This window comes from Macaca fascicularis, chromosome 2, assembly GCF_037993035.2.
Source record: "Macaca fascicularis isolate 582-1 chromosome 2, T2T-MFA8v1.1".
NCBI lineage: Eukaryota > Metazoa > Chordata > Mammalia > Primates > Cercopithecidae > Macaca > Macaca fascicularis.
Window position 1 is genome coordinate 58,786,998 of NC_088376.1, and position 27,245 is coordinate 58,814,242.

General features: G+C 39.7%; 1 protein-coding gene across 7 annotated transcripts; it reads right to left on the minus strand.

Annotated features, from left to right (window-relative positions):
* Positions 1-424: 424 nt before the first annotated feature.
* Positions 425-26,950, minus strand: SLC33A1 (solute carrier family 33 member 1). 7 transcript variants are annotated; one of them, XM_045386731.3, is made up of 7 exons: positions 25,736-26,950; positions 15,859-16,049; positions 7,663-7,847; positions 7,274-7,391; positions 3,892-4,107; positions 2,062-2,257; positions 425-704 (listed from the first exon to the last, which is right to left on the minus strand). In XM_045386731.3, the coding sequence occupies exons 1-6, from the start codon at positions 26,508-26,510 to the stop codon at positions 2,090-2,092; spliced, it is 1,653 nt and encodes a 550-aa protein (XP_045242666.1). In that variant the 5' UTR covers positions 26,511-26,950; the 3' UTR covers positions 425-704; positions 2,062-2,089. The 7 variants fall into 7 exon arrangements, 4 of the variants coding, with proteins under 4 accessions (XP_045242666.1, XP_045242665.1, XP_073887404.1 ...); XR_012430813.1 differs by lacking the exon at positions 15,859-16,049; XR_012430812.1 differs by lacking the exon at positions 7,663-7,847.
* Between the last annotated feature and the right edge of the window lie 295 nt (positions 26,951-27,245).

The window sequence follows — 27,245 nt, forward strand, 5'->3', positions numbered from 1 at the left end:
CCCAGCACTTTGGGAGGCCGAGACGGGCGGATCACAAGGTCAGGAGATCGAGACCATCCTGGTTAACACGGTGAAACCCCGTCTCTACTAAAAAATACAAAAAACTAGCCCGGCGAGGTGGCAGGCGCCTGTAGTCCCAGCTATTCGGGAGGCTGAGCCAGGAGAATGGCGTAAACCCAGGAGGCGGAGCTTGCAGTGAGCTGAGATCTGGCCACTGCACTCCAGCCTGGGCAACAGAGCTAGACTCCGTCTCAAAAAAAAAAAAAAAAAAAAAAAAAGAAAAAACAAACAAATAACAACAACAAAAAACTATGTTTGAAAGTATGTATAATTTGTAATAATATAAATGGGAAGAAATAAAAGGTTATTATGGCAATCTGAGTTTCTTAATCCAAAAATTAAAAATCAAAACACATTTCATATGTAAGAGTTAAGTGGGTTTTTTTCTTTATTAATACATGATAATGGACAACCATGTGACAAAGTACTGCAGTGTATGGTTTGGTGGTGTCTCCTTGCCTCTAGGATGGGATTTTTTCCAGGTGATTCTTCAGGATCTGACATCGATGCCCAACACAGGCTTTCCAATGGCAATGCATGAGTTTTAGAGGTCACTGCCCCATCTTTCTTCAGGTGCTGTGTGTCATCTTCTCCCACCCATTTTATCCTCCATTACTTATAAAAACCCCACTCTAAAATTCAACCTATGTTATAAAATTAACATAATCAGGAGTTAGTACACATTGTTCCACAATGATAAAATTAAGACTCATAATGTACTATCTTGTTTCCTCTAACTTTTGAAGGATTTATATAATCTCTAAAGAGTCAGAGTAATACATAACACAAAACATGCAAAGAACCTTATCACTCGGTGTATATAATATGCTGGGAATTACTAAAGTACTCAAAAGCTTAATTTTCTTGGAATAGCAACTGTCCACTGAAAATTACAGTATTCAAACAAAAGGTTATGTGTTAATAAATGAAAATACAGTACCTGATTTGGCATAAATTGTGAGATCTTTTTCACTAGTAAAGTGCTTAATTAAGAAACATTTTTCCACTATTAATTTGTCAAAGGCACAAAATATCTTTGTGTCTCTCTTTAAAGTATTAGTTTTTTAAATTATGGTACTGTCCATTTAAATTTTACTTAATCAGAAAGCTTTACTGTGTTTTTTTTTTCTCAGCAATTAAAAAAAACTACTTGAAGAATAACATTTAATTTTTATTTTCAAAATGTTGCCATAAACATACATACAACACTGAATTTGATCCCCTCCATTGGCTGTCTGTGTGCCATGAAGCACTTGTGACAGAAAACATATGTAAGCTTAGGGTAAAAGTTTATAAGGAATCAAAATATCTTCCAAAAAGAGGCGGTAGGGACAAGAGTAATCAATAAGTTTAAAAATCATAACTTTCATTTTATAAAAAATAGTTTGAATAATTTTCTTATAAATCTTTAATGCTTACAAAAGCAGGAAATACATTTAAAATAGTCTTTTTAACACAGATTCATTTGTACAATATGGTCATAAGAAAAATAACTAAAATGACATTTCAGTAGTCTATATTCTCTTCTCAGCAAATTCCACATAAAATTTAACTAATTTACAATTCAAAATAAGATTTTAACTGCCAACAATGTCAGACTAGTTGTGGTTAGTACCTGAATATCAAGTTCTTCTCCATTTTATATATTGTACCACAATTTTAAATACAGATCCAGCAGTGATAGGTACTAATAACTATACTTAACTACATGGTTACCACCCATGACTACTGCATTGCAGCTTAAAACATGCTTTGGTCAGTAAATTTAAAAGATATAAATCAAATAACGAGGCCAGAAAAGTTGTTTTAGAATTTCCTGACCTTAAGCAAACTTTAAATACATCGACAAGGCAAAGAAAAATATGATCAAATATACAGAGAGGTTTCTATTTTTTCAACCATTTGGCATTTTATATTATTAATTTTGCTGTTTAAAATAATATTTTATATTCCTGTGCACTGATTATCATTGCTCTCCGAATTAAAACTAAACTAAATTACCTTTCTAGAACATCCAGTAGTGTATATATTAATTGTTCCTTTTGCATTTCCATGAAGTTGATCCTTCATCCTGTAACTTTTTAAATTTTGGACCAAGAAAGAACCACCAACCAAATCCAATGAAAACACAAATAATGGACTCCACATAATAACCATCCAGGGCTGTAACACATGAGCCACCCAGTTTTCTGCAAAGCTGTAAAAATAAAACTATAATAAATAATCTACAATTTCAAAATGGAAGTATTTAGCAATTAACATGCTTCTACTTTATAAATAATTAATCAAAATATATTTTTCCTAAAACATTTCAGTATTTCACTGAATTCCAATGACAAAATATGTTACTGTATCTTAATTTCTCTAATGCTACTAACAGGATTAAAAATAATTTTCAGTTCTTGCTGTAAACAATACTCATTTTCTTTTTTCAGGCAGAGTCTCACTTGTTGCCCTAGCTGGAATGCAGTGGTGTGATAATGGCTCACTGCAATCTCTGGCTCCTGGGTTCAAGCAATCCTCCCACCTCAGCCTTCTGAGTAGCTCAGACCATAGGCATGCACCACCATGTCCCGTTAATTTCTATATTTTTTGTAGAGATGGTGTTTCACCATGTTGCCCAGGGTGGTCTTGAACTCCTGGGCTCAAGTAATCTGCCTGCTTCAGCCTCTCAAAATGCTGGAATTACAGGTGTGAGCCACCACACCCAGCTAAATATCTATTTTCTTTTTTTTTTTTTTTTTTTTAGAGACGGAGTCTTGTTCTGTCACCCAGGCTGGAGTACAGTGGTGCGATCTGAGCTCACTGCAACCTCTGCCTCCCAGTTTTGCAATTCTCCTGCCTCAGCCTCCTGAGTAGCTGGGGACTACAGGCACACACTGCCACGCCTGGCTAATTTTTTGTATTTTAGTAGAGATGGGGTTTCACCGTGTTGTCCAAGTTGGTGTTGAACTCCTGAGCTCAAGCAATCCACCCACCTCAGCCTACCAAAGTGCTAAGAATACAGGTGTGAGCCACTGCACCTGGCCTGAATATCTATTTTCATGATGTAGCTTTCGAATTCAGAAATATGAAGAAATTTCCAGTCCATCAAATCTAGAAGTAGACTAATATCATTTTGAAAGAATTTATCAACAAACTACTCACTATTCAGGTTTAGTTATAACTGTTACATGGATAGCCAATGGACATTCTCTTTTTCTATCACTACAAAACTTAAGCTATTAATTATTATGCATTTATTTATTTATTTATTTTTGAGACAGAGTCTCGCTGTGTCACCCAGGCTGGAGTGCAGTGGCGTGATCTCGGTTCACTGCAACCTCCGCCTCCTGGGTTCATGCCATTCTCCTGCCTCAGCCTCCCAAGTAGCTGGGACTACAGGCGCCCACCACCACGCCCCGCTAATTTTTTGTATTTTTAGTAGAGACAGGGTTTCACCGTGTTAGCCAAGATGGTCTCGATCTCCTTACCTCGTGATCTGCCGGCCTCAGCCTCCCAAAGTGCTGAGATTACAGGCGTGAGCCACTGCACCCAGCCTTAATTATGCATTTATATAGTGCCTGCTGTGTAGGATAGTGATCCTCAAGGTGGGGGAAAAAGAGATCACCTCTCCTTTACTGAGAAACGCCTTTAAGAGGACTAGTCTTACTGATTTGAATTATTATAACCCTCAGCCTTGATGTGAAAGAAAAAGTATATGTAGATTTCTATACCAGAACCTATGGACAGATATGATTTTTAAAAAAGATATAGTACTTCTAGAAGCAAAACAAAGATATTAATATCTTAGTATTAGCTTAATGTTATCTAAAATTAAAACATACTTACCTCAACAGCATCAGGTGTTCGACAATTCTGGTTTGATGCTCCTACACACTCTTTTACTGTGAGGGGATCTACAAGCCAAAGAGCTACTGTAGAAGGCCAGTTTCCTCCCAGATTGGACACGGTATTTAAAAGGGTCATGTATGTTCCTCCAATAAGTGGATCACTAACCTTTGCATTGAAAGCCATTATAGAAACATACATGCTGTACACTGTAACCTACAGGAAAAACATAAAACATCTTTAGTATGATTATAAAGCTTATAAAGCTACAGTCTAAATTAAGAACATCAAAATCATAAACCTGAAAATTAATTTTCATGATATTTATTGAACTCAATTCAACAAATACTCATCAAGCACCTACTATAGGCCAGGCTTTAAGATCAAAGCAATACAAAGATGTGACCTTGGTCCCTCTGTGACACTGAAGAATTTATTCTAGGCTGGAAAATAGGGAATAAATAATTATAAATATAGGAAGTATTGTAAATAGAAGTGCACACATTGTGTTACTGGGGCATAAATATAAATGAGATTAATTATAGCACAAGTAGTCAAGAAAGACTCCACAGAGAAAATGTTAGATGAGGTGGCATTAAAGGATGCATAATGCACACAGCAAAATGCAAAACCTCCTATTAGTACTGTACCTAAATATATATCACATATTACATGTGTATATATACGTATTTATATGTATGCATTTATTACACATATAAATACTCAAATATTTAAAGAAATAGGAATATATATATTTTCTCCTACATATACACAAGAAAAGTATTTCAAAATTTATGTGACAAACTGGAGAAAAACATCCTTAAGAGGCAAAAAGTACTTAAAAGGCAAGAAATAACCTTTAATTTAGAAAGATGGAAACAAACTGTGTTTCCATAATGGTATTCCTTTGAATATTGTTTTTGGAGGTGTTCACAGAAAAAGGAGTTCCAAAGCCAAATAAAACTGAAAGACATTAACTTACACAAAATTGGTTCATTTCATTGTATGCCTTTTGAAATCTTTACAACATAAACTCCTTGAGGGCAGGGATTTTGGCATGATTTATTCATTTACATTTCAGTACTCAGAATGGTTTCTGGCAGGGAATAGGTGTTCACTTAGTAATTGTTGAAGAAGCTGGGTGCAGTGGCTCACGCCTATAATCCCAGCACTTTGGGAGGCCGAGGTGGGTGGATAATCTGAGGTCAGGAGTTCAAGACCAGCCTGGCCAATGTGGTGAAAACCCGTCTCTACTAAAAATACAAAAATTAGCTGGGTGCAGTGGCGCTCACCTGTAATCCCAGCTACTTGGGAGACTGAGGCAGGAGAATCACTTGAACCCGGGAGGTGGAGGTATTACAGTGAGCCGAGATCGTACCACTGCACTCCAGCCTGGGCAACAGAGTGAGACTCTGTCTCAAAAAAAAAATGTGTTGAAGGACTCATTAAGGCGCTACTTACAAAGGGCTTATGTCATACATCATTTCTCGAATTTACTTGGCCTTGTACCTTTTTTCCCCCATAAAGCATCTGGTTATCTCAGTTTCAGTGACTATGCTTCAGGAAATTCTCAAATGAAATACAAAGCTAAATAAATAGTTTTTGGGCTATAACCTACTGACAGAAATACTAAAGCATTGACTAGTTAAAGCACTTCTTCAACCTTCTATTACATGCCTAGCATTAACTAAGCATGTGCAAAACAGAAAAAAAATTATATTTGGCAGTCTGGCCTCAATAATTTTATAGGCATAGAATTTAGTCAGACATGACCCACTATGGATTTCTCCTAAATGATTTACTGTATGCACAAAACTACTAAGATTACCTGGTAGTCATATTTTTAGGTTTCAGTTAAAAACTAAGTAATACATTAGCAAATATAACTTTCAAAGGATGTAAGCTAGAAAAATCCAAAGTGACTCAGAAATACGCATTAGCAATAACTGCAGTTAAGTCCCAAAGGTTATTTCTGGGCCTTTGCCATTTACTTGAGTCACTTGCATCCAGAACAAAAAAATCCCATTCTGGGCTGTGCACAGTGGCTCACGCCTGTAATCCCAGCACTTTGGAAGGTTGAGGCGGGTGGATCACCTGAGGTCGGTAGTTCTAGACCAGCCTAACCAATATGGAGAAACCCTGTCTCTACTAAAAAAATACAAAATGAGCCAGGCATGGTGGCACATGCCTGTAATTCCAGCTACTTGGAAGGCTAAGGCAGAAGAACTGCTTGAATCCTGGAGGCAGAGGTTGCAGTGAGCCAAGATCGTACCATTGCACCCCAGCCTGGGCAACAAGAATGAAACTCTGTCTCAAAAAAAAAAAAAAAAGTCTCATTCTGCAACAGCAGCTTAGGCTAGAGCAAAGTGGGGATTCCTTCTTTTAGGGATTACAAACATATTTAAGAAAGAAAGAAAAAGCAGCTTGACACAGCTTTCAAAATCATAAAGAATAAGTCATAACTTTCAATATAGAAGCTAAGCCAGGGCCAGGCATGGTGGCTCACGCCTGTAATCCCAGCACTTTGGGAGGCCAAGGTGGGCGGATCACTTGAGGTCAGTAATTCAATACCAGCCTGGCCAATATGGTGAAACCCTGTCTCTACTAAAAATACAGATAATTAGCAGGGCGTGGGCAGTGGGCAAGCAAGCCAGACTCTGTCTCAAAAAAAAAAAAAAAAAAAAAAAAGAGGCAGAAGCTAAGCCAGAAACTAGGGCCCTCTACTATTTCTCAATACTTTCAGAAAGAAAAGATTTTAGGAATTCAAGAAAGAATGAACTGAAAGCTAGGGATAAACTGAGAAATACTTAACAAGAGTAGAATTTGCTGGCTTTGGAATCAATTCTAAAATGTAACAAATACTTGTTGAATACATTTTTTTTTAATCTTTCAGCTGGGTGCAGTGGCTCATGCCTGTATTCCCAGCACTTTGGGAGGCTGAGGCAGGTGGATCACAAGGTCAGGAGTCAAGACCAGCCTGGCCAATATAGTGGAACCCTATCTCTACTAAAAATACAAAAATTAGCCAGGCGTGGTTGCACGTGCCCGTAATCCTAGCTACTCAGGAGGCTGAGTCAGGAGAATCGCTTGAACCTGGGATGTGGAGGTTGCAGTGAGCCAAGATTGCACCACTGCACTCCACCCTGGGTGACAGAGCAAGACTTCATCTTGGAAAAAAAACAAAAAAGAAAGTCTCTTTCTATGAACCGAACTCATTAAGTGAAAAGTCATAAGGTTTAAAGCCCACCATCAATAATTTCTTCAGTGTCAGGTTCATGCTTAAATCTTAAAATTTATTACCATTATGTTAAGGTAACTGTATAAAGCTGTCTTCTTTATTTTACACAGAACAGTTTATTTCCTGAGAAAACCACAAGCTTACCTGATGTAAAGCATAACTCAGCAGGACTATGATATAGTAATATATAGGGAATCCCCCTTGATGTTCTACTTTAGGAGTCCACCAAACCAGTAGGGCATATTCTAACCCAAGCAATAATCTATAGAGAAAGAAACATTGAGTTGACTTCCATTTTAGCTTAAATAACAACAACAACAAAAACAGAAATCCGTTTGCCTACCATATGAAAGAAGCTGAATCTAAACCTGTTAGGAGGTTAAAAAGATAAAAGCGCATATAAATAATATTGAAAAAAGATACTTTTCAAACCTTTTTCCATATATATAATTCTACACTCAGATATTAGTGATATTGATGAATGTTCCTCATTTTACCCTTTCTTATTTAGTAAGGTTTTATTTCATTTTTACCTGTAGGGCATGGCTTTGTAAAATGTGTTTAATGGCTGGGGACCTGCAGTGTATTTGCTGATAATCAGAGGCAGTATTATCTGCAAAGGAACCATTGGAACTGCCAATAAGGCTAAATGTTCTTTGGGTACTCCCTCTTCTACCAATTTCAGTCCTGTTACAGCATCTGCTGCTGAAAAACCAATCTGCAATATAAAAACAAAAAAGCATTTTAATTCGTGACTTATGAAATATTTTCCTCCATTCATATGTAAGTTCTTCAAGAACCTCAATTTTATTACTGACTCATGACAGTGACAAGTGAGCATCATATTATTATACCTGGTACAACAATCAAGTTATACAAGGTACATTTTGCCTTTTGGTTTTCTAATAATATCAAGTGAAAACAACTGAAAATTCAGTACTGGTAGGGGTTGTAGATGGCTATAAATACAATTAAATTTCCACTTCAAAAAGTCCAATCTGTTATAGTAAACAAGGTCAAAAATCCAAATTTACTGATTTGTAAGTTTTAGGTTTAAAAGAACTTAAGCCTTTAATTGACCCAAATAAATCTGGTTAAAATGATGCCATATATATATATACATTTTTAATGATTTCTGACTGACCATAATAAAATTTCCAAAGTTCATCTTAATGTTTCAAAAGTAATTCTGAGAAAACATATCTGAGAGATTGAATAAAATGAGAGTGATAAAGTATAGTTAGATTAATCCTTAAAAACAGCACAAAAAAAGAATAAGAATTAAATTAAGATTATTTAGATAGCCTCAAAGTATCTCCCCATGAGTCAGTTTTTAATTACAAAAGAAAAAATAGTACTTTTACAATAGATTAGAAAAGCAATTAAAGTTAAAAACAACAGTTAAAGGGATAAAGAGACATAATATGGCTTTCAATATAATTCCCTGCAGACATCAAAACATTACTTCTTTGATCTTCCTGCCTTATATACCTGTATAACCTCAACCCAAACAAGAAGAAACATGGGAGAAATGTAACTAGAAGCCCATTCTACAGAATAATTGGCCTGCATTCTTCAAAAATGTCAAGGATATTAAGGACAATGAAAGGTCATACCAACTGAATCCAATGTGTGATCCTAGATTAGATCCCCAACCAGAAAAAAGTAAAGTTATGAAGATTGCTATTATGTAAAATTTGGATATGGACTATAATTAGATAATAATATTATATCACTTTAAAATTTCCCGATATTGAGTTGTGGTTTTGTAAGCAGAAAACTTGTTCTTAGGAAATACATACTTAAGGTACTTATGGATAAAAGTGCACAATGTGTATAAATTAAAGTATTTCAGAAGACATATGTAATGGATATACATAGAAAGAGAAAATCTACAGAATAAGGAAAGTGGAGCTAAATGTTAATAATTAGATAATCTGGATAAAGGATATAAAGGAGTTCTACCAACACATTTTCAAAAAGTGTGAAATTATATCAATACAGTAAGCAGAAAGAAATTATTTAGGCAGATAGTGAGGGCAAAAGAATCCTCGGCAAAGCTTCCCTTCTAACAAAAAGTAGCTCCCCAAATCATCTCTTTTCTAACAAAGAGCGACTTGAGTTGCAAACATAGATAAGCAAGCTGGAAGCTTGCATGGGGGAATGCCAGCAGCTGCACCAACAGAAAAGGGCTACCTGGGAGGCATGTCCACCATGAAAGCTCCATCTTTTCTTTTTTGTTAGCACGTGTACCGTAAAAAAGAAATCGGCAACATGGTGCAGCTCAGGCAGAGAACTCACCTGCATAATAAAAAATTAGGGTGGGGGCTGCCAGAAATTCGTGCCCTGTGTAAATGGTGCACCCGGACCTTACCAGTTTTTCAGGCCCTGTTTAAATCAGACACCGCCTCCCCACTAGCTCATCTATAAAACCTCTTGTATTTCACCACAGATCTGGCAACACATTTTTCCAGGACACCTCTGTACCACAGAGCTATTCTCTTTCTCTCGCCTACTAAACTTCTGCTGTTAACCTCACTCTTTGTGTGCCCACGTCCTTGATCTCTGTGGCTGTGAGACAACAAATCTCAGGTACTACCCTAGACCACGAGGCCACTTCAATATCACACAAATATTTAAATAATAATAATAATAATAAGGCCAGGCACGGGGGCTCATGCTTGTAATTCCAGCACTTTGGGAGGCCAAGGTGGGCAGATATGAGGTCAGGAGATTTGAGACTACCCTGGCCAACATGGTGAAACTCTATCTCTACTAAAAATACAAAAACTAGCTGGGTGTGGTGGTACACGCCTGTAGTCTCAGCCACTCAGGAGAATGAGGCAGGAGAGTCGCTTGAACCTGGGAGGTGGAGGCTGCAGTGAGCTGAGATCACACCACGGCACTCCAGCCTGGTGACAGAGTGAGACTTGGTCTTTAAAAAAAAATAAAAATAAATAAATTATAAATAGTATACACTGTAACTTCTTGGAATAGAGCCAAATTTCACCATAAAAAAATTAAAGGTAACATATATTTCACTTAAGTACAGAAAATAATTTCACTTACATTTTATTCATTCTCTTTGTAAAAATAAGATATACAAACTGACTTCAATGTTTACTTTTAAAATGTTAAAAGTTAAAAGTCTTAAAAGTTATATAGTAGAAGATATTTGTAATACATATATCTAATAAAAGACTCAAATCCAAAATATATTTTAAAAAGTTTGGTTTGGCACAGTGGCTCATGCCTGTAAGCACAGCACTTTGGGAGGATGAGGCGGGAGGACTGCTTCAGCCCAGAAACTCAAGACCAGTCTGGGCATCATAGTAAGAACTCTTCTCTACAAAAACATTTTATTTAATTCACTGGGCATGGTGGTGGCACATGCCTGTACTTGGGCGACTGAGGTGGGAGGATCACTTGAGCCCAGGAGTCAGGCCTGCAATGAGCTGTGATGGTGCCACTGCACTCCAGCCTAGGTGACAGAGACCTCATCTCAAAAAATGAAATCTAAACAGAAACAAAAACTTTACACATTTAAAGAAAAGGGCAACTTTGGATATTCAAATGGTCAATAATCACATCAAAAGATGCTCCATTTCTTTTGTCATTAGGGAAATTCAAAATATGGCAATAACAAGATGGCATTACACAACCACCACAAAGGCTAAAATTAAAAAGATAATATAGGCCGGGCGCGGTGGTTCACACCTGTAATCCCAGCACTTTGGGAGGCCAAGGCAGGCAGATCACGCAGTCAGGAGATCGAGACCATCCTGGCTAACATGGTAAAACCCTGTCTCTACTAAAAATACACAAAATTAGCCGGGCGTGGTGGTAGGCGCCTATAGTCCCAGCTACTCGGAGGCTGAGGCAGAAGAATGGTGTGAACCCAGGAGGCGGAGCTTGCAGTGAGCCGAGATTGCACCACTGCACTCCAGCCTGGGGGACAGAGCGAGACTCCGTTTCAAAAAAAAAAAAAAAAAAGATAATATATGTGTTTTCAAGGATGTGAAACAATCAGAACTCTCTTACACTGCTGATGGTAGGGAAAATTGGAACAACAACTTGGGAAAACTATTTGGCAGTACATAATACTATGCATTTTACATGAACCAGCAATTCTATTCCTATATATTTACCAATCAGAAATGTGCACCTATCTTCACCAAAAGTCACATATGTGAATCTTTGTAGAAACACTACTCATAATAGCTCTAAAAACCTGTTGATAGAATGGATAAATTGTGGCATATTCATACAAATGAATACTATACAGTAATGAGATCAACAAACTACTGCTATAAATAAAAATATGGATAAATTGCACAAATAGAACATTGAGCAAAAGAACATATGCATCCAACATAAAAATACATATTGTATAGTCCATTAACATATAATTCAGGCCGGGCGCGGTGGCTCAAGCCTGTAATCCCAGCACTTTGGGAGGCCGAGGCGGGTGGATCACGAGGTCAGGAGATCGAGACCATCCTGGCTAACATGGTGAAACCCCGTCTCTACTAAAAATACAAAAAACTAGCCGGGCGTGGTGGCGGGCGCCTGTAGTCCCAGCTACTCGGAGGCTGAGGCGGGAGAATGGCGTGAACCCGGGAGGCGGAGCTTGCAGTGAGCCGAGATCGCGCCACTGCACTCCAGCCTGGGCCACACAGCGAGACTCCGTCTCAAAAAAAAAAAAACAAAAAACAAAAAAAAAAAAAACAAAAAAACATATAATTCAAAAGGAAAGAAAATTAATCTGTAGTATTAAAAATTAGGAGAGATGTTACTGGGAAGAATTTTAAAAGGAGAAAACAGTATTATAGACTTTGTAATTGAAATACCTCTTTATATATTGCTGCAGACAGTATAAACTAGCATAACCTTTTGAAAAGCAATTCAGCAATCATATCACATTCATTGACCCACTAATTGCCCACTTAATAATCTATTGGCCAGCCAGGCACAGTGGCTCACACCTGTAATCCCAGGACTTTGAAAGGCCGAGGCAGGTGGATCACATGAGGTCGAGAGTTCAAGACTAGCCTGACAGACATGGAGAAGCCCCGTCCCTACTAAAAATATGAAATTAGCTGGGCATGGTGGCGCATGCCTGTAATCCCAGCTACTTGGGAGGCTGAGGCAGGAGGAGCTCTTGAACCTGGGAGGCAGAGGTCGTGGTGAGCTGAGATCGCACCATTGCACTCCAGCCTAGGCAACAAGAGTGAAACTCCATCTCAAAAACATATATATATTTAAAAAAATATATTAATCTATTGGCCAGCCTGTGTAGCAAAATGAGACCCCCATCTCTACAGAAAGTTTAAAAATTAGTTGGGTGGGCCAGGCTCGGTGGCTCACGCCTATAATCCCAGTACTTTGGGAGGCCGAGGCAGGCAGATTGCCTGAGCTCAGGAGTTCGAGACCAGCCTGACTAAAATGGTAAAACCCTGTCTCTACTAAAAATACAAAAATTAGTGGGCATGGTGGTGCACACCTGTAATCCCAGCTACTCCAGGGGCTGAGGCAGGAGAATCGCTTGAACCCGGGAGGAGGAGGTTGCAGTGAGCGGAGATCACACCACTGCACTCCAGCTTGGGCAACAGAGCGAGACTCTGTCTCAAAAAAAAAAGTTTACTGGAAGGAAATGTCCAGAAAATCACAGACTTAAGCACAAAAATATTTGCTAGTGCATTTTCATAATTTAAAAACATAAGCAAAATATACAACAGAAAAATGAGTAGATGAGTAGATTATGGTAAATTTACACACTATATCATGTAGCTACTAAAAAGTATGTTTTCAAATATGTAATGCTACAGAAATGTATAAGACAAAGAGAAAATAAAAAATTATATGCAGCATGATTCAATTCCACTTTTAAAAGTAAATGAGTAAATAGGCCGGGCATGGTGGCTCACGCCTGTAGTCCCAGCACTTTGGGAGTCTGAAGCAGGCAGATCACTTGAGGTCAGGAGTTTGAGACCAGCCTGGCCAACATAGTGAAACCCCATCTCTTCTGAGAATACAAAAATTAGCTGGGTATGATGGCGTGTGCCTGTAATCCCAGCTACTAGGAAGGCTGAGGCAGGAGAATTGTTTGAACAAGGGAGGCAGAGGTTGCACTGAGGGGAGATCGTGCCACTGTACTCCAGCCTAGGCAACAGAGTGAGACTCAGTCTCAAAATAAAAAAAAAATAATAAAATATAAAATAAAAGAAAAATAAAATAAAATAAAATAAAAGTATATGAGCAAATAAATATATGAAGTATATGTATACACACATACATGCACACACACATATACAGGGAAAAAAGGGAGGTTCAAAGGAAATATACCAAGAAGGTCAATACTGTTTTTTTTTTTTAAATTAATTAATTTGTTTTTGGGATGGAGTCTCGCTCTGTCACACAGACTGGAGTGCAATGCGTGATCTCAGCTCAAGGCAACCTCCACCTCCCAGGTTCCAGCGATTCTCCTGCCTCATCCTCCTGAGTAGCTGGGCTTACAGGTGCCTGCCACCACACGCAGCTAATTTTTGTAATTTTAGTAGAGACGGGGTTTCACCAACTTGGCCAGGCTGGTCTTGAACTCCTGGCCTCAAGTGATCAGCCCATTTTGGCCTCCCAAAGTGCTGGGATTAAAGGCGTGAGCCACCACATCCAGCAAATACTGTATTTTAAATGATAAAATTATTAAGTGATATAATTAGATAATATTGTTTGGCCAGGTGGGCAGATCATCTGAAGTCAGGAGTTCAAGACCAGCCTGGTCAACAGGGTGAAACTCTGTCTCCATTAAAAATACAAAAAAATTGCCAGGCGTAGTGGCTCATGCCTGTAATCCCAGCACTCTGGGAGGCCAAGGGTGGATCACCTGTGGTCAGGAGTTCGAGACCAACATGACCAACATGGAGAAACCCCATCTCTACTAAAAATACAAAATTAGCTCAGCCTGTGCCTGTAATCCCAGCTACTTGGGAGGCTGAGGCAGGAGAATCGCTTGAACCTGGGAGGCGGAGGTTGCAGTAAGCCAAGATAGGGCCATTGTACTCCAGCCTGGGCAACAAGAGTAAAATTCCATCTCAAAATAAACAAATACAAAACAACTAGCTGGGCATGGTGGCACACACCTGTGGTCCCAGCTGCCCAGGAGACTGAGGCAGGAGAATCACTGGAACCCAGGTAGCAGAGGTTGTAGCGAGCCAAGATTGTGCCACTGCACCCAGCCTGGGAGACAGAGTAAGACTTTATCTCAAATATATATATATGTGTGTGTATATATATATATAGTTATGCTCCTTGAACTTTTCACATTTTCTGAACTTCCTATTCTTTTTTTTTTTTTCCTTGAGACCCCTGTCTCAACGGAGAAACAGACCCCTGGCTCTGTTGCCCAGGCTGGAGTGCAGTGGCACAACTATGGCTCACTGCAAACTCCACCTCCCAGACTCAAGCTATCTTCCTACTTCAGCTTCACAAGTAGCTAGCACTCCAGGCATGTGCCACCGTACCCAGATAATTTTTTTATTTTTTGTTTCGCCATATTCAGGCTGGTCTTGAACTCCTGAGCTCAAGAGATCCTCCTGCCTTGGCTTCCCAAAGTGCTGGGATCACAGGCATGAGCCAGCACATCTGGCCTTCTATCATTAACAGGAAAAAACACTCACTATTTAAAATGAATATAATGAGGCTAAAATGGTTCCTTCAAAGCTGTCAAAAGATAGGTGTAAAGTGTTTATGTACATAGATTTAAGTATATAAAATGAAAATCCTATAAGATTGCAGATTTTAGAAATATTAACTCCAACACTAGCAATAGTTCACTGTAACAAAATATACTTACCTTTATTCTAGCCTAACGTGTTAAAAATATTTTTAGAACTATAAAACTGAGACACCTTAATATAGAATAAAAGTCACCAGTAATCCCTATTTCTCTTATGGTATAATTTTCCTTTCAGTACTTAAATAATTCAATGGATTTTTTTAAATTGACTTCTAATACTCATATATCTATCTATCTATCTATCTATCTATCTATCTATCTATTTTTGAGACACAGACTCACTCTGTCGCTCCAGTTAAGAGTGCCATGGTGCAATATCGGCTCACTGCAACCTCCACCTCCTGGGTTCAAGCGATTCTCCTGCCTCAGTCTCCCAAGTAGCTAGGACTACAGACACGTGCCACCATGCCTGGCTGATTTTTGTATTTTTAGTAGAGACAAGGTTTCACCATGTTAGCCAGGCTGGTCTTGAACTCCTGACCTCACGTAATCCGCCTGCCTCGGCCTCCCAAAGTGCTGGGATTACAGGCGTGAGCCACGACGCCTGCCCTATATCTTTTTACATCACACTTTAAGTAAGTAATTGTATTACTCCAACATTAAATGTATACTGATTATAAGAAGGCAGAGCTATTGATTATTGAAGATATTAGTCTCCATTCCAAGCATTAATATCATTAAGGTCCACATTTACTAACAGTTCTTCAAATTGACATAATTATTTACAATACTCCAAGATATTTAGCTTACTTTAAAATTAAAGTTGATATCACTGTATCTTTTCAAATACATTTGATAAACAGAAAATATTGTTTTTCATCGTTAAATTCTAATGGTAGTGGAAAGGGACCTGTGATATGAAAAAGACACTGAAAGTATTCCATGATATTGATACTTATAAGAAAATGATAAATTTGATTTATAAATCTCTTACCTTTGCAGTTAGAATCAGAAGGCAAAATGTCAGAACTGCTGGCATTTTTATAATTGCAAAAAGCAGCTTGTAAGTATCTGTGATTCCTTGTGTTTCTTCTTTTACTACTGATACTTCTTTGTTTTCTTTTTTCAGAAGGGCAACCAATGTTGTTGTTATTAAAAATACAGTTCCCCAGAAAAAAAGGAAATCTGAAAATGTTTTAAATCTATAATTAATTTAATTTACATAATTTCATTGATACTAAATAATTCTATATACAGTAACTTTCAACTAAAATGTTATTTAAAAAATTAGCCAAGTACAGGGGCTCATGCCTATAATCCTAGCACTTTGGGAGGCCAAGGTGGGAGGATTACTTGAACTCAGGAATTCAAAACCAGCCTGGGCAATATAGTGGGACCCTATCTCTACAAACAATAAGAAATTAGCCAGGCTTGGTGGTACACATCTGTAGTCCCCCATACCTGGGAGGCTGAGGACTACTTGAGCCCATGAAGTGGAGGCTGCAGTGAGCTGTGATTGTACCACTGCACTCCAGCATGGGCAACAGAGTGAGACCTTGTCTTAAAAAAAAAAAAAAAAAAAGTCAACATTTAGGTACCTCTTTATTATATTCAAGGCATTGTACCAGACACAGCAAATGAACAAGAGTCCTGACTCTTAAACGTAGAGACCCAAAATAGACAGTGACAACAACAACAAAAAAGGCAGGGGGTGGCGGGAGTGGAGGGCATTACATTTAGTGTACAACTGAGTTGAGTGAACAAAAGCCTATCATGTCACTTTATTCAAGGAAAATGCTAGGGGTGGGAAACGATTTTCATATCCCTTAAGGTACACCAGTTATATTTTTTATACACCCAAGCCTTTTCAGTTCTTCATTAAATTTGACAACATGCGATTATTCACATCAGATTTTCTACCTTGTATTTTTAAACTTTCTAAGGCTTTCAATCTGTTTAAGAATAACCTTCGCATCTCAATACTATGATACAAAAGGCATTTGCTCACACTCGTAGGTGCAGAATGAGGACACATGAAGAGTACTGTTTGAATTGTTTCAGTAAAAGATAGTTGAGCCATTAGCTATCATCTTGAACAAATTTAGTGGAGGGAGTGAATAAAGATCTGGAAGATTCTGCTAAACAGCTAAAAATAATAGTAATAATGGAGATATCATTTATGACAAAAATATGCTACGCATTTTACATGTATCAACTCCTTTACTTCAACAACCCAATAGATTAGGTTATCACCAGCCCAAATTTACAGGTGAACAAACAAAGGTTTAGGGAGGTCAAGCTGTCCAAGTTACATTCTAAGTCAGTGGTAAAATGGTGATTTCACACCTTATAAGTACAACTAATTTCAAAACTTGTATCTCATTAACCACCCTGAGAATTGCATTTTAGTTTGCCACTAGAAAACTTATTAGATAACCCTGTCTCAGTCTCTTCATCTGTAAAATAAGATTTGGCTAGAAAATCCTTGCATTAGAGCTTAAACATTCTAGACTTGTACTCCATTTTAGATGTTTTTACTTTTGATTTTATGGTGTATGTGGCACAACTGATCAAGGACCCTAGTCACCTCTTCTCAAAAACAATTAGAATATTCTTCAGTCAGGGTATTTCTTTAGATTGAATCTTGCTCTTGCTGCTGTGCTCACTGAAGGTGATCACTACAGTTTGAACCTCATTTATGAGGGAGAAATATAGCATTATTTGTTTATATAAATTTCACCTTGGTATTTAAATATTCCTTTCTTATATGTTATCTCATTTGATTCTCACAGCAAACAGAATAGGCTAAGCATGTGTTATTACTATATACAGATGAGGAAAAGAAACTCAGAACACTTAAATCTTTACCAAAGGTAAAATCACTAACAGGCAGATATATATATATATATATATATATATATTTTTTTTTTTTTTTTTTTTTTCGGAGATGGAGTTTCACTCTTGCCAGGCTGCAGTGCAGTGGCGCAATCTCAGCTCACTGGAACCTCCACCTCTCGGGTTCAAGCGATTCTCCTGCCTCAGCCTCTGGAGTAGCTGAGATTACAGGCATGTGTGTCATCATACCCAGCTAATTTTTGTATTTTCAGCAGAGATGGGGGTTTCACCATGTTAGTCAGGCTGGTCTCGAACTCCTGACCTCAAATGATTCTGTCTGCCTTGGCCTCCCAAAAAGCTGGGATCACAGGTATGAGCCATCATGCCCAGAATAAAATAACATCTTAACATAATTTCTAGCATTTTGGAATCTGATTCAAAAGGAATGAACAACAATGTATTAATAACATTATCCTTGTAAGTGAGGCTAATGTCCACTTTTTTATTTTTTAGTTTAAGTAATAAATGTTTAAGCAAAGAATTTTACATATTATTAACAGCATTCACTTGGCATGTCCACTATTTTTGCATTCTTACTTCCATCTGCAAAATGAGATTAATAATGACTTGTTTACAGTTTCACGTACAATACTATTCTCATTGAGTAGGGTTTTGTTCATCATTTAAAACAGTTGCTTAACAAGCCCTGAAAAAAAATAATTTTCACTGTCACCAGAAATTCAAATTAATGTTAAGTGAAAAGTAAAAGTTTTCCAATTATATAAGACTTAAAGAGTTCCATTTTTCGAGGCAAAAGAATTGAAAATTTGTTTAGCATAGTCTACCAATTTTAATAAACACAGTCCATCTAAAATTTAAATTCCTTGATACCAAGAGAAAAAAGAAGAAACTAAACAAGTTTCAGCAATGTTTGCAGATAAGATTATTTCTTTTCTTATTTTTTTGAGACAGGGTCTCACCCAAGCTATAGTGCAGTGGTGCAAACTTGGCTCACTGCAGCCTTGACTTCCTAGGTTCAAGTGATCCTCTTGCCTCAGCCTCCCAAAGTGTTGAGATTACAGGTATGAGCCACTGTACCCAGACAAAGATATTTCTTTTTTTTTTTTTTTTTTTTTTTTGAGGCGGAGTCTCGCTCTGTCACCCAGGCTGGAGTGCAATGGCCGGATCTCAGCTCACTGCAAGCTCCGCCTGCCGGGTTTACGCCATTCTCCTGCCTCAGCCTCCCGAGTAGCTGGGACTACAGGCGCCCGCCACCTCGCCCGGCTAGGTTTTTTTGTATTTTTTAGTAGAGACGGGGTTTCACCGTGTTAACCAGGATGGTCTCGATCTCCTGACCTCGTGATCCGCCCGTCTTGGCCTCCCAAAGTGCTGGGATTACAGGCTTGAGCCACCGCGCCCGGCTACAAAGATATTTCTAATTTCTTTGTGCTTTGAAGAGAAAATACATAAAAAGAAGGAAGTAGTGACAATGGTTCAGTCACAAAGCCCTAATTCAAAGGATTTCCATCTCTCACACATGCAGAAGAATGAAAATGCCAATAGCTCAGAGAGGCCAGGAAATATATTAAGAAGTTTTATGAATACAATTACCACAAATCAGACCAATGCTAATAACTGATAGCCAGTAGTCTTCTTAGACTTATTAACATTGCTTTGATGCTAGAGACATCCATAGACTATTATGCCAACAACCATAAAGAAACATTATTACCAAAAATATGGAAATATTTCATTATTAACATTTTGGTTAGTTTTGATTTATGTATTTTACCATTATTACCAAAAATATTGAAATATTTAATCATTAACATTTTGGTTAATTTTGATTTGTGTATTTTATAAACTTAAGCATACATGGTATATATATGTATGATCAAGATATCAAAGCTGATGTTCAAGTTTCATAAACATGATTTTTGAGCAAAGACCTAAAAAACAGACTAAATATTCTGAAGTGGCTCCACGATCTTGTCCAGTGCTTTCATGAATGCAGAAATTAAGAGCATGTAACAATTCATTAGTAACCAATAAAGGTACAATAGCTAGCACCTGAGTGTCTATTATAAGATCTGAGAAAAACAGAGGACATCTCATTTAAATCCCAAAATCACTTTCCAAAATAGGCATTATTACTCCTACTTTATATACAAGGAAACAGAATCACAAGCCAGAAAGTGCCAGAAATGGCATTCAAACTCCGGTCTAGTTCTAAAGCAAGAAATGTTTTCCACTATATCATCCAGATACTCAGATACGCCCACAGCAAGTAAGCTCTCTTTTCTATCAACTGGACACCGCTGAGAAAAAAGGTTCATATTTTAGCTCCAACCATGAGGTCTGGAACATAGATACTTTCTCCACACTTCTTTTTTTTTTTTTTTGAGATGGAGTTTCACTCTTTTTGCCCAGGTTGCAGTGCAATGGCACAATCTAGGCTCATCGCAACATCCGCCTCGCGGGTTCAAGTGATTCTCCTGCCTCAGCCTCCCAAGCAGCTGGGATTACAGGCATGCACCACTAACCCAGCTAATTTTTGTATTTTTAGTAGAGACGGGGTTTCTCCATACTGGTCAGGCTGGTCTTGAACTCCTGACCTCAGGTGATCCACCCGCCTCAGCCTCCCAAAGTGCTGGGATTACACGCGTGAGCCACCGCACCTGGTTCCCACACTTCTTTAAACTGGCTACTTGTATTCCCCCTTCTCACCTCCATCTCCTCATATGGTGATATGCCAAAGAAAATTTAAATGCACAGGATAAACAAACTTGGTGTGTCTTCCTAAAGAATTCATTTTACTCAATAAATTATAGGGAGATGACATTAATGAGAATAAATAGGCTGGGCACGGTGGTTCACGCCTGTAATCGCAGCACTTTGGGAGTCCAAGGCAGGTGGATCACTTGAGGTCAGGAGTTCAAGACCAGCCTGGCCAACATGGCGAAACCCTGTCTCTACTAAAACTACAAAAAGTAACTAGGCATGGTGGCACATGCCTATAATCCCAGCTACTTGGGAGGCCGAGGCATGAGAACTGCTTGAACCCAGGAGGCAGAGGTTGCAGTGAGCCGAGATTGCACCACTACACGCCAGCCTGGGTGACAGAGCAAGACACTCTCAAAAAAATAAAAAAGGAATACAGCTTGTCTTTCTGAGAACATAGGGTAACATTTTAAGCCTAGACATGAATGCTAAATAATGTATTATAGCCTATATAAGAATACCTGGTCTATCTAGAAAACGGTCAATTAGTCTTCTCCAAATTCTAACAGGCATTTTGAGTCATAAATTATGTGTTATGAAAGCAGGACAAAGAAATCTGTCATCAGGTAGGAATTAATGGTTCCTCTCTCTAAAGCATCAATGTCTTACAAACACTGTTTTTATTGTCCTTAGTTTGGTTAGATTCATACTCACAGTATCAACTTTTTCAAAGCAATACTTTCTCTTACTTATTCCTGTATGTGCGTGCCTATTTATAAACAAACTGATTTATAAACTCTAGTATCTTTAGCTCTCTTCTCTGGCATTAGACCATCTTGTTCCCTGTCCTAAACCCAAATATGCTGCTCCCTATTCCAATCACTTCTAATTGTTACTACTTATGCTAGAGGGAGAGGGCCTCAACTACGAGTTTACAGGCTAGTTGTGGCCTGAAGACATAAATTAGATTAGATAGATGGCAGATAGATAGATAGATTAGATAGATTTTTTTTAAAAGATGGGTCTTGCCAGGTTGCCCAGGCTGCAGTGCAGTGGTTATTTACAGACACTACTGTAATGCACTGCAGCCTCGAACTCCTGGCCTCAAATGATCTTCCTATCTCAGTCTGTCAAGTGGCTGAGTGTCATGTGTCAGCTAAAGTGTCATGTGTCAAGTGTCATGCCACTCTACAGATGCGTGCCACTGTGCCCAGCTAAAGACATGTTTTTATATGAGCCTAAGAAGTGTTTTTAAAATCAGGAAATAAAAAAGGAATTTCTAGTTTCTCTTGAATACTCCTAAGATTTAGCAATTGTGCCGGGTGGGGTGGCTCATGCCTGTAATCCCAGCACTTTGGGAGGCCGAGGAGGGTGGATCACGAGGTCAGGAGATTGAGACCATCCTGGCTAACATGGTAAAACTCCGTCTGTACTAAAAATACACAAAATTAGCCGGGTGTGGTGGCGGGCGCCTGTAGTCCCAGCTACTCGGGCGGCTGAGGCAGGAGAATGGTGTGAATCCTGGAGGCGGAGCTTGCAGTGAGCCGAGATCGTGCCACTGCACTCCAGCCTGGGCGAGAGTGAGACTACGGCTCAAAAAAAAAAAAAAAAAAAAAAAAGATCTAGCAATCTTGGGATCCTATTGTCACAAAACTACAACTTACTAGAGTTGATACTCCTCACCTTTAGAGGGGCATGGATTTCTCAAATTATCTCTGTCCCTCCAACTCAGATGACTCATTTACATTATCTATCTACCCAATATATTCCATCTCCACTTATCTGTAACAATCTGTAACAATCAAAACTGCTACAGAATTTTATTTATTTTTTATTTATTTATATTTTTGGAGATGGAGTCTCACTCTGTCACCCAGGCTGGAGTGCAGTGGCGCAATCTCAGCTCACTGCAGCCTCCACCTCCCCAGCTCAAGTGATTCTAATGCCTCAGCTTCCTGAGTAGCTGGGATTTCAGGTATGCGCCACCACACCCGGCTAATTTTCTGTATTTTTAGTAGAGACGGGGTTTTGCCATGTTGCCCAGAGTGGTCTTGAACTTCTGAGCTCAAGCAATCTGCCCGCCTCAGCCTCCCAAAGTGCTAGGATTACAGGTGTGAGCCACTGCACCTGGCCAGAACATATTTTAGAATTAAAAAAACAAAAACAACAAACAATTATGCTTCCTTTCAATACTTGGATTTTCTAAACATTGCCTCAGTGCTTAGCTCCTCTGTAATCACCTAAGCAATTATATTTCCTTCATATAATTCTTCGTGTGCTATATAACTTTTTCAAAACCACTGGTTTTTCTTAGTTATCCTAAGTTCCAGAAAGAACAATGTTATAAATGTGGTATGTTCAGTCATAAAAAGGAGAATGAAACTATAGGAATTCTAACTTTCAACTAAAATGTTTGAACCAGAAACAGCAGTCTACCACAGATATAAACAGCTGAATTAAAAAGTAAGCTAGTTTTAGAATCTACTGCAGAACAAAGTTCAAATTCCACAGGAAAAAAAAAAAAAATTCAAAGTAACAAGTCAAGGCCGGGCACAGTGGCTCACACCTGTAATCCCAGCACTTTGGGAAGCTGAGGTTGGCAGATCACTTGAGGTCAGGAGTTCAAGACCAGCCTGACCAACGTGGTGAAACCCCATCTCTACCAAAAATACAAAAATTAGCCAGGTTGCACATGCTTGTAATCCCAGCTACTAGGGAGGCTGAGGCAGCAGAACAGCTTGAACCCTGGAGGGGGAAGTTGAAGTGAGCTGAGATCACACCACTGCACTCTAGCCTGGGCAACAGAGCGAGACTCCATTTCAGAATAATAATAATAATAATTCACTGCCTAGAAATACTTTGTGAATGCATCCTGTCTATTACCAGTTCGTTGCTTTTTTCTTGAGATGGAGTCTTACAGGCTGTATCGCCCAGGCTGGAGTGCAGTGGTGCAATCTCAGCTTACTGCAACCTCCGCCTCCCCTGTTGAAGCGATTCTCTTGCCTCAGCCACCTGAATAGCTGGGACTACAGGTGCATGCCACCACACCGGGCTAATTATTGTATTTTTAGTAGAGACAGGGTTTCACCATGTTGGCCAGGATGATCTTGGTCTCCTGACCTTGTGATCCACCCGCCTTGGCCTCCGAAGTGCTGGGATTACAGGCATGAGCCACTATGCCCAGCCAGTTTGTTGCTTTTGGTGTCTGCTTTTCATTTTGTCCTGGGACTGATGTTTATATCACCCTAGAGGATTAAGGAGATGATGTTACTTAAGACGAGAAAGCCTCAGTGAAATCAAAGTTTAAGAGGCCATGGAAACTAAATTGCTAATTAGCTAAATTGGAACTTTCTCTTAATGTAAGAGTGATTGGTAAAACATTATCCCAGATAATGCTGTTATGAGTTCAATAATTAGTATATTTATACTCCCTTAGCCACAACTGTTCCCTAATGGATCAAAATTATGCCACTGGATTTTAATTTACGCTGACTTATTCTTTTTTTTTTGAGATGGAGCCTTGCTCTGTCACATAGACTAGAGTGCAATGGTGCGATCTCGGTTCACTGCAACCTCTGCTTCCTGGGTCTTCCTGGGTTCAAGTGATTCTCCCCACTCAGCCTCCTGAGTAGCTGGGATTACAAGTGAGTGCCACCACTTCCAGCTAAATTTTGTATTTTTAGTAGAGAAGGAGTTTTGCCATGTTGGCCAGGATGATCTCAAACTCCTTATCTCAGGTGATCCATCCACCTCAGCCTCCCAAAGTGCTAGGATTACAGGCGTGAGCCACTGCACCCAGCCTTGACTTCTTTATTTTTATTTTAATTAATTTTTTAATTTTGGCTGGGCACATATATATAATTATATATTATATATATAATATCGCTCAACCAAACAACTGAGGAAAAAGTACTATCACCATCATTTCACCAGTAATAGTGGCTCACTCACTAGCAGTCTGAGGAGGTGTACATAAGGTTAGATGTGTGTGAGAATGAGTAAGATTGCAGGAGATCACAGGAAATTAGTATAGTTGTGACACCTCCTACCATCACCCACATACCTGGACATTTACTCTACTGGGAATTTCCAAGGTAGCACAGAAGCTGAGAGGTTTAGCTGCTTAAATTTCAAAACAGAATCCCCTAAATTAATCATCACTGACAGAAATGAAGAATTCCACTATATTCCTGACATTGTTATTCCTTATATTGGTCATTTTGCTTGTTTTCTAGTTGCTACAAAAGCTAAAAAAAAACAAAATACAAAAACCCTCAGATAAGCTTAGGCCAGGTGGGGTGGCTCACACCTGTAATTCCCAGTACTTTGGGAGGCCAAGGAGGGGGAGGATCACCTGAGTCCAGGAGTTTGAGACCAGCCTGGCCAACATAGTGAGACACTCCCCCACCCCCAACCATCTCAATTAAAAAGAAGAAGAAAAAAGAAAAAAGAGAAAAACTTACATGTGTTTTACTAATGCAGAGAAACGGAGAAATTTTTTAGACCTTACCCTCCATTACTTACAGGACAAACTTTTAAACCCTTTTCCCATAGTAATTAAAATCTTACTAATTTAGTCACAGCCTTTCTCAGCATGATTTCCCAAACCCAGTTCAGGCAATGTCCTGTACTTTTTTGTACTTTCCTGCCTCAGTGCACTTTCACTTTGTGTTGTGCATCCTGGTGTGCCATTTCCTGGCCCCGTGGAATCTTTTTCAAGAACAAAGTCAAATGTTATCTGCACTGTGAAGCCTGACTCCCAAAGGCAACTCCGAAGTCTCCTAAAACGTTCATCTCCCCTATTTCTTGAGTGCAGAACTCTGCCTTATTCATAAGAGGCCTTAGAACCCCGTCCCGTAGCTGACTCAATAATGTTTGAAAGAATAAACCCTGTTCCACTCACTAGAAGGCTGGATTCTGGGTACAATGGTAGGGGTAGAAATGGATCAGAAAGTATAGAGCTAGAAACCTAAAACCAACAAGACAAAAGGAAAAATGTGAACTATATGAGCCACACTTTTAAAAAATGTGCATTTGTGTATTAAGCAAGTGGCACGAATCCCTGGACTCCGTTGTTATTTGATGGGTTGCCTCTCCCTGTTAACTACCTGCAGAGTACTGATCATTTGATTGCTCTGATGTCATTCATTTTGGCTTTAATAATTTAAAGAAGCTCATCTGGACGAAACAGAAAACTTACCTTGAGTTATCGCCCATACAATGATTTCCAGTAAATTAATGAGCTTCCCTCCAACATCACACACTCTTTCAAAAGGATAAATAAACCTAACACCATAATAGTTTAAATACACTACCTGCAAGAGTAACGATTCCTCTGGGTTGAGGCTGAAATCGCAAATATTTGTTACAAAAGTCGGCAGATTCAAGGGCCAAAAACAAAACATTGCCCAAAAAGTAACCCGCTGTTTGGCCCACCGAATTGCAAGTAGAAGCATAACCCACATTTTCCCTGGATAACATAGTTAACGCCCAACCATCGACAGCAATGTCCTGAGTGGCGGCCAAGAATTCAAACAAAAAGAATGCCACAGTGAGAGCAATCACGTCGGGTGTCCTGCCTTCGGTATTCCCAAGCAAACGGTCCACCTGAGTGGATAAATATATCATGAAGAGTCCTAGTATATACTGTGTCGGGACAAGCCAAGATTTGCGACGACCGAAGTTCTTAACGTAGACAGCATCCACCAACGGGGCCCAGAGTAATTTGAGACTGAAAGGCCAAAAGACAAAACTGAAGAAAGCTTGGTCTGTATAGCTAACATTTTTGCTTTGCAAAATGAGTGGGATGCTTCCCGCCAAGCCCAAGGGAATACCCTGAAGCACGTAAAGAAAGAGTAGCAGCAAAATGCTGCTTAGTTCCGCCCGGAAGCTCCGTGGGGCTTTTAAGAAGTCGCCAGTGCCGGTATCCCCCAGAAGAGCTTCTCTGTCCCCTTCTCGGCCCGCTGAGTCCAAATGACTGTCATCCCAACCGCCCGGAGGCAGGGGACCGCTCTTCATATCCAAAGAGTGACTGAAATTCCCTGGCCGCCGTTGCCGGCTGCTGTCCTTGTGGGAGATGGTGGGTGACATATCAGAGACGATGCAGAGCCCCGTCTGTGGGGGGCCGGGGCTGAGCGTTTTGGATCCGTCCAGTCCCAGGTCCAAGGCTGTCGCGCTGGACCAGGGTTTCGGTGGTTCACGGGATGGTGGCAGGGCTCAGGGCGATAAGGGCACTTGTTACTGCAGCCCAGAGTGCTGAAGCCGGGAGCCAGTCCTCTGGCTAGAAGCCCAGAGGATGCCTGGCTAGGTGCCCCCTGGAACGGCGTCAAGAAGCCTGAAGGAGACCCCCGGGCAGTCACTCTGGGCTCAGGGCTGGAGGTGTGTGCCGTGGTGCCGCGATGGAAACCAGCTCCTACCTGCGGCGGGACCGAACGGCTGGTCTCCCGACCCAACACCTCCAGCTCTCGCCGACACCAATGCGGCAGAGAGCACTTTCTCTACAGGACTCCAGAAAACGCATATAACTTCCTGCCTCGCGCTTCAGGAAGTGGTCCCAGTCTCTAACACGTCCCTTCCCAACCTCCAGAGCAAGCCAATCAGGAACACGCTCTTGTGGCCCAGTTCGGAAACAATGCTTGGTGGGAACCTGCAATCTTGGCGGCCGGAACTTTCGGGGAGGATTAACGCCGCCGCACCGTGCGGCCGGGGCGGGGCACCGCCCAAGCTCGGGCTCTATGACAGCGCCTATGGCAGTCTGGAAAGCGTGGGCCTCGGTCATTGGGCACGAGCGGTCACGTGACAGTGGGTTCCTCCAGGCCTGCGCTG

Bases quoted from the DNA above. Each gene is read 5' to 3' on its own strand.
- SLC33A1 (XM_045386731.3), bottom strand. From the start codon at position 26,510: ATGTCACCCACCATCTCCCACAAGGACAGCAGCCGGCAACGGCGGCCA. The intron at 16,050-25,735 runs GTAGTGTATTTA...AAACATTTTCAG, and splicing joins AGGAATCGTTACTCTTGCAG to ATTTCCTTTTTTTCTGGGGA. The intron at 2,258-3,891 runs GTAAGTATGTTT...TTATTTTTACAG, and splicing joins GAACACCTGATGCTGTTGAG to CTTTGCAGAAAACTGGGTGG.